Source organism: Podarcis filfolensis (assembly GCF_964270895.1).
Source record: "Podarcis filfolensis genome assembly, chromosome: 13".
In the NCBI taxonomy this organism is placed as follows: Eukaryota; Metazoa; Chordata; class Lepidosauria; order Squamata; family Lacertidae; genus Podarcis; species Podarcis filfolensis.
This window is the reverse complement of record NC_139615.1, coordinates 16,515,713-16,535,888: the sequence shown is the minus strand read 5'-3', so window position 1 is coordinate 16,535,888 and position 20,176 is coordinate 16,515,713. Positions and strand designations below refer to the sequence as shown.

At 44.9% G+C, this 20,176-nt stretch overlaps 1 protein-coding gene across 1 annotated transcript; it reads right to left on the bottom strand.

Annotated features, from left to right (window-relative positions):
* Positions 1 to 547: 547 nt before the first annotated feature.
* U2AF2 (U2 small nuclear RNA auxiliary factor 2) lies at positions 548 to 19,973 on the bottom strand. Its single transcript, XM_083582136.1, has 12 exons — positions 19,353 to 19,973; positions 13,709 to 13,844; positions 11,988 to 12,017; positions 10,908 to 11,011; positions 9,561 to 9,712; positions 8,072 to 8,188; positions 7,460 to 7,598; positions 7,211 to 7,290; positions 6,890 to 7,012; positions 3,252 to 3,338; positions 2,044 to 2,292; positions 548 to 1,094 (listed from the first exon to the last, which is right to left on the bottom strand). Exons 1-12 carry the CDS (start codon positions 19,399 to 19,401, stop codon positions 960 to 962), a joined length of 1,401 nt encoding a protein of 466 aa, XP_083438262.1. The 5' UTR covers positions 19,402 to 19,973; the 3' UTR covers positions 548 to 959.
* Between the last annotated feature and the right edge of the window lie 203 nt (positions 19,974 to 20,176).

The window sequence follows — 20,176 nt, the reverse complement described above, 5'->3', positions numbered from 1 at the left end:
GAGAGACAGAGAGAAGTTGAGTTTTGGGGGAATTATGTACTTCTGTGAAATTGAGTACATACACAGCCCTGTATACTGGTATTCCAGCCAGTCAAGGACCACTAATGACTGACCACTTTAAGCAGCACTTTAAGCAGCAGAGCAGTGAAACAGTTAACATATGCTACTTCTTCCATTAGACAAAGGTGAGAATGTATAGGTTATTCATCAGTAGGTAGGCCTAAAGACAAAGATGCCATCTGAGACAGTCAATATTTTACTTTTAAGTAATGGTAGATTAAGCCAGTTTCTTAATTACAAAATGCTGCCTTAATTTTTCATGTAGACACAGATACTAATCTACAATACAGTTGGCTTCCTTAGAAGGAATTATCTAAAGTTTAGATTTATCATTTTGCTCTGTCTTTTGTTCCTGGGACTACCCAGCATTAAATCTATACAGAAACCAGGCAATTTCCTATGGCCAAGGGCTAGGTATTCTCATACCCTTGTTAACTTGCAACTGTGGATTAGAAACATAAAGAACAGATGTCCAAATGACACCAGGGAATTGGAAAAAATGTTTAATTATGAGAGACAATGCTAGAGAAATAGTCGTCCATACACACAGAGCAGAGGAAAGGAAAATACAACAAAACGGGCCCATCTTGTTTAGAGCAAAACTCCTCTTAGGAAAAAATCAGAAACATCACAGTGGGATGGGGATATGGGGGAAAATAGACAACGTTTCTACTACAGAGTAACCATCACTGGGAAACCGAGGGGGGTGGGGTGGGCCGAGGGAGCTGGTGGCAGGGATAGAAAAGGAAGGGATTGGGACAATTGGAAGAAAAAAAAATACAGGAGATTTTGGCCATAAAATATAAACAGGCTATGTTGCTAAAGGAGCCTCTCCGGCCAGCGAGCTGCCCCTGCCTCCTTAAAACACCCCACACCCCCATGCCTGGCTCAGGGTTGGGCTACCAGAAGTCTCGGCGATGATAGGAGTCGGGGTCGCAATACTTGGTCACCACGACCCGATTCGCAAACTTGCGCCCAGTCAGGCCTTGCATGGCCTTCTGACAGTCGAAGACAGATGTGAACTCCACGAAGATCTACAAGAAGGATTGAGGGGGAAGGGAGAAGAATTAATAGTATACCTACCCCATTTAAAATTGCATCCATAGGCAGCTGTGGGGATGGGCAACTGGAGGAGTAAGATCTGGATCCAGAGCCCTGCTGCAAATACAGCCAGATGGGCAGGGTATAAATAAATTTTATTAAATAATAATAATAATAATAATAATATACAAGAGTGGGCATGCATGAAGAAGGTATCTGAGCCACCAGCTCTGCTGTCACAACACACCTAACCTTCAAGGAGTGCTTCTTGTCTGTGACTAGCCTATTTTCTTGACTAATTATGCTGAAACAACTCAACCCATTCTCTGACAAACTGACCATAGCTTTATAGTTCTCAACGTAATAAGATATTTGCACTGATTGGTTTTAAATCAGTCTAGTACCATAGAACTCTGATGTGGCAATAAGATTTTAACAGGGACTTAAGGCATCAAACTAGATTTCAAGCTTTTCTACCTCTCCAAGAGCTCCTAAGTCCAACAGAAGTACTACGCAACCCACTGCCTCTTAAATCCTGCTTTGGAGAGGGAATACCAAAAGGATCAGCAGTGGCAGGAGTCAGGGTTGCAGTACTTGGTACCCACAACCCCTTTTCTGGATCACCAAAGCCTAACTTTTTTGTTAACTGCCAAGTTGCATTGCTGTGATCCAATCTTGACATGCCTTTGTAAAAGTATGTCTTTCTGCTAGAGTTGGAGCTTTCTAGCGGCAAATCATGTTACTTCAGCAATCCATTCAGTACTTTGCCCTCCCCTTTCTACCTAGTGCTAAGTCAATGTTTAGCAACAGCAGCATTTTATCTGGCATGACTGCTGCTTCCTTTGTTCCTATCCACTTTGCTGTTCTAAACCCATCACACCCACCCACCCACCCACCCAGAGAGAGAGATAGAGAGAATGAATATGAGCAACTGCCAAGTACCTTGCCACAGCCAGGCACCTCAACGCCATCAACAGGCCGGGGAATCTCAATGGACTTGACAACACCATACTTGCTACACTCATCGCGCACATCCTCGACGATCTCCTCATACTCCTCGTCATCCAGCAGCTCCTCGGGCAGCACCATATTCATCAGGCACAGCACCTCCGTGGGGTGACCTCCCATCTGCACCTGCGAGCTCATCAGGCCCGGTACCTGCAGGGTCACTGGGGTCTGGTTTATTGTGCTCTGTGGGGAAGAAGAAAGAAACAGACAGACATGAGTACCATGCCACTGCTGCCAAAACCCCATCCTCCCATGGAACAATTCTACACAAAGACCTAGCCTTGGAGCCCTGGCATTGTTTCCCTTCCACTAAACCAAGAAATTCTGCCTCTTAAAGCACAGGGGGCAGCTCAGTTTCTAAGGATTGGCATAAAAGGAAGGGGTGGCAGCTGAAGTCATCCTTTGTATTATCAGCTATATGAAGATTTTGGCATGTGGTTCTTGGGAACTTTCTCTCTGGTTCTAAAGCCCTGCCTCTCAGAGCAAACGAACTCTTCTTCCAATATATAACTCAAGTACATCAGTTGACAAGAGTGCCATCCAACATTCTCTTAATCAAACTAATGCAGGTGGTTGTCTGTCATTATCAATGCAGAAAGTCACCAACCCTCTTTTTTTTAATGACATTTTTACATTTTACCAGGGGTCCTTCACATGTACTGTGGCCACACACCACAGATCCAGATCTGCTGGATACCACAATGAGGACAGAATTGGGCCCTGACAGATTGAAAGAGTATTTTGCCCTGGTTACATACACAGAGGGAGATCTGAACATACGTTTTAGTGACATAGGGAAGCTCCCTGCATTCCAAATTGAGAAATCATGGCACTGCTCTAGAGAGACTGACCCTTACAAAAAAGACAGTGAAAGAAAGAAAGAAGAGCCTTGATCATCTGACCAAAGGAGCTTCCTGCTTCTCAGTAGCCAATCAGATGCTTCTGGGAAGTTCACAAGCAGAACAAAAAGGCAACAGTCTTCTCATACTCTAGCCACTGATAAAACCTACTCTTCTTGAACCACTTGGCACCTTCCTGAGCCCCCTCCCCCCACAAATATAGGCAAGAAACCTTACTCTTTCACAGCACCAGTCCTATCCTCCCCCTCTTCCCACCACCCAGCAGTTCCGTTCCTTCCTCACCAGAGTAGCATTCTTGGCTCCGACACTGGCTCTCTGCACCAACAGTTTCTTGTCGCCCAGCTGCATGCCATTCAAGCCCGCGATGGCCTGTGAGGGCAGAAAAAAGTGAATCCAGACACTTCAAATCTTGTGCCTCCAAGGCCACCAGCCACATACCCATCCACCCTCTGGCCCCACCTCTAAAACATCAACACAGTCACACACACACAAAGGTGGCTTCTTCCTTGCCCCCCAACCAGACTCCTACCTGAACTGCACTGCCATGGCATTAATACCGTATTTAGCTCAGTTACCTGCCGGGACCCAAAATGGGCATAGAACCAAGGTTAAAAAAAAGACCATAATGTTGGAAGGGGTTAAAGGACTGTCTGCATGAAGGAGAAAGTGCAGAGGTGAGGTTTCAGCTTCAGCTAAATGTCATTAGCATAGACAGACTGTTCTTTTTCCAGAATGTGAATTCCATTGCTCTGTAGTTGCTGACATACTTCTAAATTGCACATCCCCTCACTAAGCCAGCTCCAACAGGGGCCTAACTACCAGGGTTCACACCAAGGAAATGTTTACTTTCCAGTCTAGTCCCATATGCGAATGTACAAGTTTGAGCAACCCCTTTTCCATTCATGGGGGCCACAGAGAGCCATCTGCCTCAGACATACAGCAAAACATGGCAAGCTAACGGAGGAGTCCAGGCTTTAAGGCACACTCCCACCCACTTCCACTTGGTACAGTCCAGTGGGTGAAGCAGTGGTCTTGTCTTTGTAAATAGGATTCAAATCAAATCCCACCTTGGTTGTGACTCATGAGTTTGCCTGGCAAGTCATGATCAGAGACTTATTACTAAGCACTGTGCAACTTTCAAACATACGTAAGGGTCAAACATCTGCAGAATCTCAAGTTTTGTTTTAAAGGGGCACAATTAACTCTCTCTCTTCTAGAGTGTGTGGGAAGTTATCAGCAGCCAGAGCAGCAACTAGACACAGTATCCAGTACCAAAAGTAGGAGGACACCAGTGTCCTGCACAGTAACTTACTGGCATCCACCCACCCCTGTTCTTCCAACTTCCTCACTCATATGGCCTAAACCTAAATTGCCCTCCCACACAATGCAGTATGCCACCCAAGACCTTGACTTTCACAGCTCTCAACAAATACATTAAATTTCTGTGAAGTTGGAAACTTTGGACCTGCTGGGGCTCAGAACATCCAGTTTTGTCAGCATCCCATCTGTAAAACGTTTCTAAATTACAAGCTGGAGCAAATGGCACCAGGATACAAACTGACACAGCTGACATTCTTAGTTTGGATGCAGAACAGCAGAGTTCAAGTCCCATCCCAGGGGAGTGAGAGTAGGCCACCACCTCTCAGAATAGTTGTGCAACTAAAGCAAGGTCATATTGAGTGCACTGTGAACTGAATCATTAAGCACTGTAAGAGAGCTGAGATCTTTTTGAATTCCGGAGATACTTAAGTGTAGCACTGGATTCATGGGTTCTCTATCACACTCCAGATCCTGTTACTCTAAATATTTTGTTTGCTAGATTCTATGTAATGTTTCTTCGTGCACCCCAAAACACTGATTTTTAATAAATGAGGGGAGGGAACCTTTATGTAAACCAATTAAAAGTTAACTTCAGGATAGTCTTCAGTAATGCTATTTCTTGCCAAACCCTCACTTTTGTATACAACATTATGGACTGATAACATGTCACCTTGCTGCAGACTGCCATTCATCATGAATCACTTCTTCTTGCCAGGGAATGGGTGTACTTTTAACTCCCAAGAGCATTGGGTATATTAACTTTCCCTTGCCTCAGAGAACGGCATGGTAGCAGTTACTCCTAGATCAGCACTTTCAGGATGCAATCTTCAAGCACGATTGGGGAGTAAGAAATCTCACTCTCTTCAACAGAGCTACGTTAACAATCACTGGACTGTGTTGTCAGCATCACTTAAAGCTAATTCATACATCTCATAGAAACCTTAGAAAAGAACAGAAACTTAGAAGTGTTTTCTAAGCCACCTTGAAATCTCCATTCTTGACCACAGCAGGCTATACTCAGCTACTCTCTCGCCTGCTAACCATTTCAAGCTTCTCTTCATAACTGCAAAAGAACTTGGCTTTTTTTAAAGCCAAGCTTATTTAGGATGCTTTGTTCTAGGCTAAAAACTGAATTTGGTAGTTGAGAGTCCAAGTACACAGAATCCTGAAAACAGAATTGTACTTTGAGGAAACCATTTAATCAAACACATTGTCCTGAGGCCAGGCTCTATAAACTGCCTGTGATCCTCAGATGTAGGGCAGTATAGAAATTTAATTAATTAATTGATGAGGCAATTGCCCTGGGCCTCACACATGGAGAGACCACATTGACAGACAGTACACAATGGGGAAGGGATGACACTGAGAGTACAGTAAGAGGAAAGGGGGATTAAATTAGTGTACCCAGACCCCAGACAACATCCCAAAGTCATAAAAGGGGCCTGAAAGCAATCACCCCAGATTCCTTGCTGAGTCTCATTCACAAGACATTTATCCCAATAGCATCTAACAAAGATCTACCTTCCTACAGTTTAAATAAGCTGCTAGTCACCCTACTCTCAGCAAACACAGCAAATTCTCCTCTGCTTCTGATGCCTTTCTAAGTATCTGAGAATTCTTTTTTTCAAAGGAGCACCATCTAATTCTGAATGTCTGAACCAAGATTTTAGCTCTTGCTAAAAACTCACAGCTTTCTCCTGAATGCAGAGAGACCAGAAGAGCATGGGGAAAACACACATTTCCCAAGTAACATATGGGAAGAAAGAATGCACGGGACGGGAAGCAGGCGTGGGAAGTATATATAGACACACATATCCATACACACTAACAGAGGCACTCAATTATGAAAGAAAACCACATGCATAACCCTTATGAGATCAACCCAGAAATGAGAGCTTACGCTCAGCATGCAAAGTTACCACCGACACTCTCCGAACCCTATAGGGATTTGTGGGGTGTTTCCTCTCCACCACAGGTCCCCCCCTCTCCAACAGGGGCAAGGGGAAAACCGGGGTGCTTTTCCTTTGGTTTATAATTACACATGCCAAAACTTGCATTTAACAACTCCTGCTGGAGTTAGCAAGCAGAGCATGTCTGCAGGTTAAGGGCCTGTTCCACCCCCTCCCGCTGTAACACTAAGCACAGCGAGAGAAAGGAAACTCAAGTTATTCTTAAGAGTGCAGGATGGAGAATTCACTTGGGGTTGGGGTTTGGGGGTGGGACAGGTGAAATGTGCTACGGACCCGGCTCTTCCCTGACTGGTGAGGGGAGGGCTTCTTACCGGCTCTCGGTCGGGCACGGCGGCCGGGGTCTTCGCAAAAAGGCCGAAGCCTTCTCCGACTAACATTCGGGGAGAGTTGTTGTTTTTTTGGGGGGAACAAAAAGCAGAAGTGATCAGAACACTAACTCGATGGTGTCTGCCGCTAAGTCAGCAGCTGTGCTGTAAGGAGAGAAAAGCTGGCACCCCCTAGAGGGGAGGAGAGAAAAAAACACCCCACCTGCTCAAAGGATAAAGAACCCCCCTTATCCCACGGGCAGGTCGGCGAGCTGCTGCGGAACAAAAATAAAAAGAGAGTACCACGAAGAGAGGCTGGCCCTACCTGGTCTGTGACGTTGATGTCCACATATTCACAGAAGGCATAACCTTTCGACAGGCCAGTGGCACTGTCCTTCACCAAATTGAAAGCCTTCAGGGGTCCAAAAGAAGTGAGCAACTCCTTGACCTGAGAGGCAGAGGACAAGGGAAAAACAAAGGTGAGCTACGAGGGCTTCATTTGGGTGCGTGCATACAATCATGCTTGCATGCCACCCACACTGGCGTTTAAGCACTGTGCTGAGCTAAGGAGAGTGGCTCTCCATAAAATGAAGACACTTAAATGGAAAGGAGGAAGGGGGCGAGGAGGAAAGAAACCGCTTCTCACCTGATCATCATTAAGATAGTTTGGCAGACCCCCAATGAACAGCTTATGAGCAGAGTCTGGAACCACTGTGGACACCACTCCTGTGGGGAAAGGGTTAACATGGTCTGTTGAAAGGGTTTTGTGTCAGTCACATTTTCAGATCAAATGCATATGGGAAGACTATGTGGGGTCTCATCCAGTAAATCACATAAAACTCTGCCCATCCTCTTTGGTCTTCCTTAGTTAACAGGGTGCATCTAGTATACTCACCTGGCACATAGACTGAAGGGTTTTCAGACATGCCAGGGAGCGGTTGGTAATCATGTGGGCGTCTGATCTTCAGCGACTGTCCCTGGAAAATGATCCCATCAAAAGCCATAGCCTGGGTAGTTTCATCCACAGAGCGAAACTGCAGCAGCAAAAACAAACGAACAGAAACTGAGAAGGTGAAAGGTTAAGGATGTGTGGTATGCCCTATTGGGGGGTGTGATTAGATGCCTGCACTCAAGGGCCAGATAATGAAAAATGCTGGCTCGGGGGTTCTTAAGGAAACAATTCCACCCTTGTGATGAAAGGGGTTAAACAGTCAGTACACAAACTGTGGAAGTGATAGAATCAAGTTGTTATCTAAGTCATATATACTCTGCATGTATACAATGAATGGAATTTCCACCAAGTGTGTCCCACATTCTAGAGCAAATTCCACAACAAAAATCATGTTATCTATATAAATAAGCAAGGCATTGCTCAGAATCTCCTGCATCCAGAAAAGCCTAGCCAAACTCTCTCCTGACCTCTCCCACCAACAGATTATGTTGGAATCACACCCATCTGAAGTGCCCTCTTACACTTGCCTCAATGCATGTGCATGCCTCAACTCACCTCCAAAAATGCAAAGTTCTTGTCCTGGTTTATCTGCACTGCCAAGACAGGGTTCCCAGGAGCCTGGGTAAGGCCACCAAGGCGCATCTGAGCATTGAAGAAATCCATCATAGCCTCCTGTTGAGGGTCACGGAGAGAATGGAAAAGGGGAGGTTTTATGTCACACACTAGAAAGGCCTTCAGGATCACAAATGGATTACAAAGCAAAACTGCCTACTTGCCTGCTGCGATGGTAGCAAACTTTGGGGCTACGGGGGGATTGCAGTCCCACACATTATCCACTTTAAAAAGAAATGGAAACAACTCTTTGGTCTTTTTTTTTTTTTGGTAGAGATATTCAAATAATGACCACCTATATTTAATTCCCTGGTCATTTAGGCACTAACAGTGCACTTCTATACCAGTCTACCCAGACAGAGGCAACACTAAATTCAGTGGGACTTATTCCAAGTATGTATAGGATTACAGCCCAAATATTATTATTTCCCATTTCCACCCAAATAGCTGTTTTTCTTTACTCTGAATCCACCTCTGTTCCAGATATTTGGTCTTCTCTGCCAGAGGCATACCATGTGTGCAGAAGGGGGATATAAATTAACAGCTCTGGAAAGGGATTACAGTTGGTTCAGCTCAAAAGGTATGGCAGATTATGTATAGCCCTTTTGGAAATAAAATCCCTTCATCTGTGTCACACAGTAATGTCCCCTGACAGATTTGGACAGTGAAAAAGGAGGACTGGAAGCAATGCTGGAATACTGCATAGTTCTAACTCTTAAGTTCCAGCTTAGTAAAAACACTGCAAAGGCTCAAGCGAGTCACCTTGCTTGGTACTACAGAAAGCAAATATCCCAATCCACAGTAATTTGCCATTCTAATATTGGAACAATTCGTTCCCACCTGAACACTTGGTAAACCCTGAAAGAAACGTGAAAGAAGAAACTAATGTACTTGGGGGAAGAGAATGTGGCCATCAAAAATAGAACAGCAATTATAAGCCTCTGCAGCCAGATTACCAACCTCAACTCCCTACCATTTTGAACATGAAAGAAAACATGAAACTTCTTTCCTACAGCACCTCCCCCCCCCCCCACATTGTTAAGGACTGAAGAATTTGTAATTTACTCAATTCCAAAAGAGAATAGCATTGCAGTTAACTCTTGCATTTCAAAAGACCTGGTCTAAAACATGATCTCTCAGAAAGGAGTATTTAAGAACTAGGTGATTAAAGAAAGATGAAGCCAGGAGCACATGGCTGTCACAATCCAACATAATTCTGGCACCTGCTGCATTGTCCTGACACTATTTTGGAGTCCTGTTAGCAGGATGAAGAGATCTGAATGCTGAATTCAGCCTCACCTGGCTCGTGTTTTCACTATGAACTTATTCTCCCAAATTTCTCAGCAAAGCATCTTCCTTTCAACACCCCTAACCCAAGAGAGAAAATACACCAATGGGTTCAGAGAGCACATCTGAGGGAACAAGCAAGTACCTCAGTGATTCCAAAGGGGATATTTCCCACATAGAGACGCCGGGCTTGCCGTGTCATCTGGCTGCCTACTACTGGCACAGGAGTGGGAGTCACCGCCAGTCCATCAGGGGTCATCGTTGGCAGGAGGGCTGTAGCTGGAATTTGCCCAGCAGCTAGGTAAGGGGGAAAACAAGACTAGCTGTTACAAATTGAAGATTCTCATCTGGAAATATCACAAGGCATATCACTCCTCATTTGGAGAGACTGATAACAAAACTACACAGCATTCACTTTTTAAAGGAACTGACACAAGTAGAAGAGGAGGAGTTTGGATTTGATATCCCGCCTTTCACTCCCCTTCAGGAGTCTCAAAGCGGCTCACATTCTCCTTTCCCTTCCTCCCCCACAACAAACACTCTGTGAGGTGAGTGGGGCTGAGAGACTTCAGAGAAGTGTGACTGGCCCAAGGTCACCCAGCAGCTGCATGTGGAGGAGCGGAGACGCGAACCCGGTTCCCCAGATTACGAGACTACCGCTCTTGACCACTACACCACACTGGCTCTCAATAATTATGATTATTGCTTATATACCACATTTTATCCCAAGTGACTTCCAAGTGGTTTATATGATAATAAACAAATGACATGCCATTAAGTGGGGTGGGGAGAGGTGAGGGTGGAGATGAGACCTAGCAAGTAAACACTTTTCTGAAATCACAAAAAGTCTAACAAGTTACTTCTCTATTTCTGGAAGGACAAAATATCATTTTCAAAAAAAACAACAACAGGTAAGACAATATGCAATCTTTAAGCAGCTTCCAAGCACAAAGGAATTTTTTACTTATAATTGGCCGATAATCCCAATTTAACGTTTTTAGCACTCACAGTTGTAGGAATATGTCTGTGTAAGTGTAATAGCAGAACACCAACCTCAAGTACGAGAATCAAGGAGAGAAAGAGAGATCCGGATTCAGATAGTAGATAAATGAGTTGGCAGTTTTTAACATTCATATGGCAACGTTAAGAGACTTGTTACCAGTTAAAGCAGACATATATTTTAAATGTAAAATCAAAAAGAGAAGCAAGTGAAGCCCACTTATTTGCCTAGCTGTGTAGTGAGAAAAATTGATCCAGAGTTCTTCATCCACCAAGGGAAAATATCTGACTTCAATTTGATTTCTTCAGGAATGGAGATGCATGCTTGAAATTGGGAGAACATTTCAGAAGGAAAACAAGAACCTCCAAAGGTCAACACAAGTTTGTATTTCCATTAATTTGCGTGGTAGAGGAACATGCTCAAGGAGCTGCAACATATAACACTATTTTACAATACATTAAGGCAAGGTGACTGAAGCGGAAGCAGCCCCACCTTGCATGGCTTTATACTGCATGGGAGTGATGTGTTCAAAGCCTGGGGGCGGGACATCCCAGTACTTGCGAACCTTCTTCTTCTTCTCATGCCTGGGAGAACGGCTGTGGAAGGAAGACCAGGAGGAAAAGGTCAGCTGGAAATGGAAAGAGCACTTGGGCTTCTGTTGAATGTAATATGAAGATTAATGTACCAGTCATGTCAACTCTACACTTGTTTCAGTTTGGGACACCATCTACATCAGGCTTCCTCAACCTCGGCCCTCCAGATGTTTTTGGCCTACAACTCCCATAATCCCTAGCTAGCAGGACCAGTGGTCAGGGATGATGGGAATTGTAGTCGCAAAACATCTGGAGGGCCAAGGTTGAGGAAGCCTGATCTACATAGACCAGGGTGGATAAAAATCAATGATTTAAAATAATTAAGAAATGGATTTCTTTGAGGCTACTTAGCAGGAAATAAGGATTTGTTTTAAGTTTTTCATGTGTGCTAAAAATCAGTCTAAGGTTTTTTTTTAATTTAAAGTTTAACCACATCAGTTAACAAACATGGATACATATGCTATAATGTTATTGCTTTAGTTAAATAAATTGTTATTAAGGAAATGATAATTTTTTTCCTTCCAATAAAGTACAGCAGAAAAGTTGTCCAAATGTAAACAGTTAATTTATTAAACCTCACAATAATTTCATAATTATCTGCCTATGTATTTCTAATAGTATAACCAAATCAGGAATTTTTTATTTAACTGTAAAAGCTACTCTGAAAATTTATTATTCCAAAAATGAAACCTTGATCTGGTTGTAAATATTAAGATTATGCCAGCAAGAATAAGTCTTTAAAAAAAAAAAGATTTAAATCAAGTCTTACTGACTAGTGATTTAAATCGATCTGATTTAAATCAAATCCACCCTGACATAAAGACTCCAGGGCAGATCGCTTTTAATAGTAACCCCCAGGATGAATCCCAGCACTAAATGTGATAATTGTATCTGCACCCAAGATCTGATTACATGGCTGCCTTTGTTAACTGTGGAAGTGACAACCCTGTCAGCACAAGGAAGAAGTAGCAATACTCACCTCAGGGGACCCGCTAGGCTTAGGGGTGATCTGAAATTGAGAAACAAAATGGGTTTGTAACCATTCATGGTGGATACAACAGGCCCAGGCAGCCAACTCAGTAACAGCAGCAGTGCCCCATGTGCCCTGACAGAGACTGCGGACCAAGAAACAACAGCGTATGGCAATGGGGGTGGGTGGATCAGAGGGATCTGCAGAGACCACCACTGATCTATTAACGCAGCCATAGATAATTTTGTAACTTCATTAAGAAAAAGGGAGAGAGAGAATAGTCAAACTTATACTAGACAGTGCATCTGTCTAGAGAGGATGTTAGACAGCAGAAATAAACCAGTGCTTCATTAGCATCTGTGAACAAGATGCTGAGCTCTTCAAAGACGTTAATCAAGCAGTTCTCTGACTTTCATAGTTGCATTACATGCACATAGAGCAAAGGCAGACAGTGGTGATAGGGCTGCAACACTCATCTGAGCCAAGAAAATGGAAGTGTGCTGACTAGGAGATGAGAATATTATTTAATTTAAAGATTTCTGTCCTGTCCATTGCTCCAAGGAGAATCAAAGCTACTGGCAAGCAATAACAAAAAACCTAAAACAGATACAACCCCCTTTTTAAAAAATCAGAGTATATGTATTTAAATTGTATTCAACCTGATTAACAAATTTCAGCATCAAATAAGCAACAGAACCAAGACAGTAATTTTATCTGTAGAGCAGTTATGGTGCTTTCCAATCTCAGTCACTAAGAACTGTGTGTGCATGCGCATGCACACACAGAGACTGTTTCAGAAGCTGAAACCGTATGAATCTGCTTTTGTGCCCCGAAGTGCTTCACTACCGCTCTCATATGCAGTCAAGAGTGCAACCTTCCCTTCTTTCTTGCTCCCCAACAGTTTGCCAAATTCTGTAATCCTGCCCCAACCCCCAAAGCAGAACAGATGTGAAAACTACAACGCACACTAAGAATGATTAATTGGGTACATCGCCTCTACTAGTCTTGTGTGCTCCTATGTAGCTATAGCACAGCTTCTTTTCATTTCAGTGGCACTTAAGCATAAGGCTTTCCTAGGAAATGGTACATACAATTCAACCAATTTACTTTGAGAAGAATTGCCATTTCCCTTGAACTGAATTTCAATTTCACCCTTGCTGGACATACATTATAATCATCTGAGTTTCTGCCATTTGCTAATTCACACTGCCTTTCTTTCTAAAAATCAATCAATCCCAAGTGCTTCTATACCAGAAAGAGCCCTTAAGCTTTCTTTCCCATATGAATTCCCACCATCTTGTTCTTCTACTAACATGCTTCAAATCATGATTTTGAAGTACATACAACTAAAATTAAATCGTAGGTCTCCATGCAGAGGCAGTTTATTTTTATGTACAGATCCTAATCAGGCACTTTATAAATACTGAGCATCTCAAAAAAACAGAGATGGTACTTGGAAGCGTTGAATACAAGGGTTAAAAAGCTCCTTGATGTTTGCAAAGAGCTTCTTTCAGCAAAAAGTCAGCATAAGGATGAGAGAGCCTCTTAAGACAGGTCTGCTCAGTTAAGAACAACTTCTTTATGGATAACAGAAAATGAATGAGGCAGGACTAAGTTTGCCCCAATGAATCTTATGCATCTAAGGTTTTGTCCAGGGCTTGAGCATATTGCTGGACCCAAAAAAGTGGAAACCCAAGGAAAACCCAAGCTCTTCATTCTGCAACCCATACCTGCGTCTCCTGCGATCCCTTGAAACACTGCGCTGATCCCTGTTGCGCCTGTCACGGCTGCGACTGCGGCGTTTCCTGTCACGACTCCGTGAGCGACTGTGGCTGCGTTTCCGGTGACGATTCTCTTTGTCGCGTTCTAAAGACGAGAGAAGAGCTTGATATGCCAATGGTTGCAACATAGGAATGGAGGTCACACTTCTGGTTATCACAAACCCTTACCACTCCCCCTAGGAAAATCAACTCAAATATACTCATAAAATTGGAAAGGTGTGGTATGTAGAAACCAAGGCTGCATTTCCCCAGGTTACTCTCAACAGCCACTGCTTCAACTTGATAGACCCATTTCTTAGCCTGAGTCTTGCCTGGTTGCAAATTACCAAACTCACAAATGCTGTATGGCAATGGATCATCTCATGAACAGGTATTTATCCAGTATAATAGTGGCGGCTGCTAATGAGAAGAAGGGTCAGAAAGCCCTCATGTGCCAAGAATAAACTTGACAGGCTGGTTAGGCTGTGTGTTTTTGTAGATAGGTTGCGCCTATGCTTAACAAGGATTTGGGATATGATATTTTGCGCCTGTACATCTCCTCAATCAGGAGTTGATAAGTTGTGGTCCTTCAGATGCTGCCAGACTACAAGTCCATCATCTCTGGCCATTGCTCATGATGATTAGGGCAGATGTGAGTTGGAATTTAACATCTAGAGGGTCATGTCTGCCCTAAATCAAGTTCAGCACCTACCATTCTCTATAAAAGGCCATAATTAAATTGGCCACACTTGTAGATGACAATGGGCAATAACTGCATTTGGAAAAAGGGGTCAGCGAGAAGCTATAAAGAGGCAGGATAGGAGGTTCTTTCTAGTTTCTCATTGCTAACATTCATGACAAAAAATTTAGCAAGGTGTGATTATCTCAAGATCAGCTTTTACCAAATCTAGCAAGCTGGAGCTCTTTTTGAGGAAAGAAAAATCCTGATGCTCAAGGAATTAACATGGCTCAATCTTTGGGAAGTTAAAACTGTTATTGATGGGTCTCTTAAAGGAAATGCATGAAATCAGAGGCTGCAAACTCTTCAAAGGAAGAACTGGATGACTGAAAAGGATACACTAGGAAGAAAATGCTGTAAGGTGCTGTTTTTGCTGTTTATATTCCAAGTATCTCTGCTTTCCATTTTTTAAAAACAGCAGATAAAGAAGCTGCAGCCATCATCTATCATTTAGCTAAAAACTGAAAAACGAAAGATTTGAGCCAGATGCCTGTCTTGATTACTGCTCTCCACAGCACCTCCTCCTCTAGAATGCCTTCTGAATGTTCTAGTCATCGCCTTCAGTACTTGAAGCAGCTCATAATTTTACATATTTTATTACAAGTGAAATAAATCATGCCAACTGCAGAATCTGGGTTTCTTCTTATGCCCCATAAATTTATACCCCTGCCCTCTTTTAATGCTGCACAACAGGGAAAGGTGAGCAGCATTATGAAGTGCCACGAATAAAATGCCTGGCTACCTCAGCTTCTATTGTCTCCTAGAAATAAAAACATTTTCTTGGTTCTGCACAAGACTGACTCCTACAAATAGGATGCTTCTTTTCAGGAACCACTGCTTCTTTTTATTTGGAGTGAAGCAAGTCAGAATTAACACACCAACATCAAGCAGCAGAATTCAAATTGTGACATAAAGAAGAACTGTTTTGGACACTAGAGACAACTCATGCAGCTGTGCTGGAAAGGAACAATACAGACCAATGTTGTACAATGACCAGCACAAAGCAGTATTTGTAATGGCACATCTGTTGCTGTATCATGCAAGGCATGGGGGTGTTAAGGCTCTCTGGTAACAGGAATGTTTGGGTTTCTGGCTTGGGAGAACCAATGCAAAGCAGAGGTCCATATAGGTGAAATCTGCAGTGCTTCTGGTTTATTTTCTGTGCAAGGAAGCAAAGCAAACAAACAGTGATGTGGTACCAACACTTATTTTTGAAGTTCCAAGGAGAAAACCCTGTTTTCTCCTATTACCACAGGCTATCAATCCAAATCACTCATCTTCCTACTTCACAAATCCAAATGAGATAACTGGGTAAGTAAGGACGCTGTCAGATGGCATTCAACCTACCCAGGTCTTGCCAGCTAGTGTAGACACTACCTACCTCAGGGGTCAATTCCCTTGCTGGAAATTTATGCACCCAGGGGAGGTCCATCTCACCACTGGGAACCACTACCAGAGGCCCATATTGACTGACATTGATAGCCAATTAAAAGTTTGTGGTTACTAGGACCCTGTCCCTCCCTCAAGGGTCAAGATCTTGGTCTTTGAGCTTGTGAAGTCAGTGACAACTGTCTGTTCCAAGGCTGAAGTTGGAAAAGATGACTGGAGCTTGTTATTTTGAAGTAGTAAAGAAGTGCAGCCCCACCTTGGGGCTGAGCAGGGATTGCCCCAGCAGAAGAGCAACTGTCAGGAAAACCCCCACCCCCACTCTACAGCTGCTTGGGGTATGTCAGAGGGAAGGCGGAACACTTGCCACTACAAGAGAATTTGTGGACATAACTGGTATGCATAACTGGTATTTGTACATACAACAGCTGCTTATACAGTTTGCCACAGATAGCAGTGATCAGCTACTACTTACATTTAACTGCCTATTTATACTAGACAGGGTGAGTTTGCTCTTGCATGCCCCTTTTCAGAATCAGAATGACATTATCACATATAGCCCATTAGAAGAGTCTGGACAAATCAGATCCTAGGAAATTTCCAGAGTGCACAAGTCTCTACTAAAGACTCTGTGATTAGTATGATAGTAAGGCATGCCCTATTAAAAAGGTCCACCTTATGCCACGCCTGCAAATAGCAACTAGTCTGATCACCTGGGGCAAACAAAACAGCCCTCAATTAATTAGGCAGAGATGCCTTACAAATGTTGGTGGCTTTCATTTTCTTTTTCCATGCAGACAGGCAATTTTTGCAGTTGCATTTCAAGGTTGCAGTCTGTTTGTATTCATGTGAACACTTGGCTATGAAATAAATACTGTGGGATTGCTGCCTAAAGCAAGGAGCAGCCTGTGGACCTTCAGATATTGCTGGACTGCTACTCCCATCGTCCCTGACCCCTGGCTACGCAGGCTGGGACCACTGGGAGTGTCTTGCCCTACGGCAGGCATGGCCAAACTCGGCCCTCCGGATGTTTTGGGACTACAATTTCCATCATCCCTGACCACTGGTCCTGTTAGCTAGGATGGTGTGAGTTGTAGTCCCAAAACATCTGGAGGGCCAAGTTTGGCCATGCCTGCACTAAGGGAAACATTTTGTGTTGTATTTGTCCCAGTGCATCGCAGGAAGCACCACCAAAAATATGCAAGAGTAAAGTAATGCTACCGAGAAAGGAGCCAACATCTATCTCTATTGGGGATCCAATATGGAGTACGGTCATACCTCGGGTTGAAGTCGATTCAGGTTGAGGCTTTTCGGGTTGCGCTCTGCAGCAAGCCGGAAGTAACGGAGCGCATTACTTCTGGGTTTCGCTGCTCGCGCAGGCACAGATACTCAAAATGGCGTCACACGCATGTGCGGAAGCGGCAAATCGCGACCCGCACACATGCAAGTTGCATTCGCTTCAGGATGCGAACAGGGCTCCAGAACGGATCCCATTCGGATCCAGAGGTACCACTGTAGTGGACTTGTGCCTAAGATACTAATTCATAGGTGCTCATACCCTCAGGTAAGTGAGAGTGATGTGGCCTTTCTAATTAGCTAAGATTTGTAAAAAGGTGGAGAAAAGAGCCGAATGAAGGGAAATGGGGTAATGTATTTTGCAGATGGTTGAACAATTAGCCCAAGAAGGAAAGACAATACTTTACTCAGTGTCCGTGCTAAGCAGTTTGTTTTAAAAGAGATCCACTCCAAGGAGAATACCAGCAAGCTCCTCTGACACAGTAGTTTTCCATTATGCTGGCAACCAGTTGAAAGTGTTTGTGTGTGTGTGTGTGTGTGCGTGCGCGCAAAGTAGTGCCTCAGGCCAAGTGAATTTAGTATAAGTGCTGATGGGGAAAAAACTACTTAATATGTGTTGGTTGAGTTGTATGTAAATCTGGACTTTCCCCCCCAAAACTTAGTGGACTGAGAAAAGGCTGGATAGCCCAGCTGGCTTAGAGTGTGGTGCTGATAACATCATGGTTGCAGGTTTAATCCCAGTAAGGGACAGCTGCATATTTCCCATAAGGGACAGCTTCATATCCAGGCGGTTGGACTAGATGATCCTCAGGGTCACTTCCAACTATGATTCTATGATGTAGGGAAAAGAAGAAATGTGGTTCAGCCACTGTGGTGTAGTGGGCAGCTCTGGATGAGGACTACTGGAGATTGGATCCTTGGGCAAGTCATTCACTCTAAGCACAGACTACCTCATGGTTGTGAGGAAAGTTCATGAGATTTATGGAAGGCGAGGATAAATAAGTGAGAAGAGGTGGGAAGAGAGACAAGAGATGTGAGAGCCAAAGTTGCATAGTTGCTAACATCAGAATGGTGAGATCCGGCTTCAAATCCCCACTCAGTGAAGAAGCTCACAGCATAATCTTGGGCCAGTCACCATCTCAGCCTCATCTACCCATCCCTGGATTGTTGTGAGGGCAAAAGGGGTGTGTGGGTATCGCCATATGTTACTTTCATCTCCCTAAAGGATGAGATAAAAATAGTAAGAAAACCCACAAACGTGAGAGTTTTGAGAGGAAGGGAAGAAGGGTGTTGCTCAGTGGTACACAGCACGCTATACACGCAAATGGGTCCCAAGTAGGGTTGGGAAAGCCTCCTTTCCGAAATCCTGTGCAACCTCTGCCTCTCAGCACGGAGGAATACTTACCGAGATGAACAAACATTCCCCTCCCATTTCTCAAGTTTACAACCCACCTTCCCTAACGCAAATCCTGCACTGGGAGTGGGCGGGAGAACCAGTTACTTATTTACTTGGCCCTCCTTTCTTCCATCATGCTGCATCCTTTCTTCCATCATCCTTTGCTCCCCGCGGCGTAAAGGCTGCATCGTGTGCTTTCTTTGCAGGAGGCAACTAAGCGAGGAAAGTTGTTGTTTGGGGGGGGGGCGGTGTAGTAACAACTAGGCAGCCTCCCTCTTTCCCCAAGAGAGTGAACAAAACGGACTCCAGGTCCCTTTCCTCTGAGTCCGCCTCATGGGGCAGAAAGTGGCCCGAGAGGGAAAGAGCCCTCCCCGCATTCCATAGCCCCGCCACGCGCCACTCCGTTAAGGGCGCGCGCGCAGGGTCACCAACGGTTCTCCTCGCCTCTCTTCCCTCCCCCGCTTCCCCAGCTGCCGTTACCCCCACGATCAAACTCCCGCCAAATAAAGCGAGAGGGAAAAGGAAGTGGCCGGACACGCGAGAGCCGGCCGGCCGCCCCTCCCCCCGTCGCCGCGCACAAACACACGCGCTCTTCGGCCTAACTCGGGTCTCCACCGTTGATGGGAGGGCCATTTAGCCGCCCCCCGCCCCCCCGCCCCAGGGCAGCTCAGGGCCCGTCGTGAAGAGCGTGTGGCGGGCGCGAGAGAGCCATCAATGTCGAAGAGGGCCGCCTCCCTCGCTCGCTTTCTCTCTCTCCCCCACCCCCTCTCGGCCCGCCCGCCCCTTTGTCCGCTCACCTTGTTTGTTTTCGTTGAGCTGCCGCTCGAACTCGTCGAAGTCGGACATGGTTAACGGAGACGGGACGGAGGAGGGCGGCCTGAACGCGGCCTCGCAGCTGCTCTAGTAGCTCTCGCTCTCCAGCTCCTCCTCACGCACTAGGCCGCAGGAGCGCCTTCCCTTCAGTTCGGCAACTTCCGGCGGCAGCTTCGGGTGTTAACGGAAACGCTCGGCTATCTCCGGAAGACGCTTTCGAAATACGCTCGGCGGCCTCCTTAACCTCTCTAGGACAAAGCCTCGCTCGCTTTTCTTTTATTCGGAGAGCCTTCTTAGGAACGCTCGGGAGAGGCCACCCCCCTCCCGTGCCTTCGGGTTTTTCCGGAAAGCCTCGGTGAAGGCCGAACCCTGCGCCTTCGGAATTTTCCGGAGAGCCTCGGGTACTTCCGCTAGCGTCTGTTTCTCAGCGCCGCATGAGTTTTGCTCTTCCGTTCGTGCTCCCGCTTAAAAAGGAGGGAGGGGAGAGTAAAGAGAGCGCGGCTTCTCCCGAGTCTTCCACAACTGTTTCCGGGGCTGGCAAGTATTTCCGTCGGACGTTAGCCAGTCTCCTCCGGCACAGCTCTTGCACTTTGACCACGTGGTGACCGCTCTTTATAATAAATAAAATATTTGATGAGGGTCAGCTTTAGAAGGGTCCTGCTGGGATCGGAACAAAAGCCCAACTATAGATCAGCATCCTCTCCAATCAGGGTCAACAAAATGCTGTTATAAGAAAAAACTGCTCCCTTTCCCTTATGGGGTATTTCGGAGCCCGTATAGAGTCCTTAAGTGGGTTCCCTATCGGTAG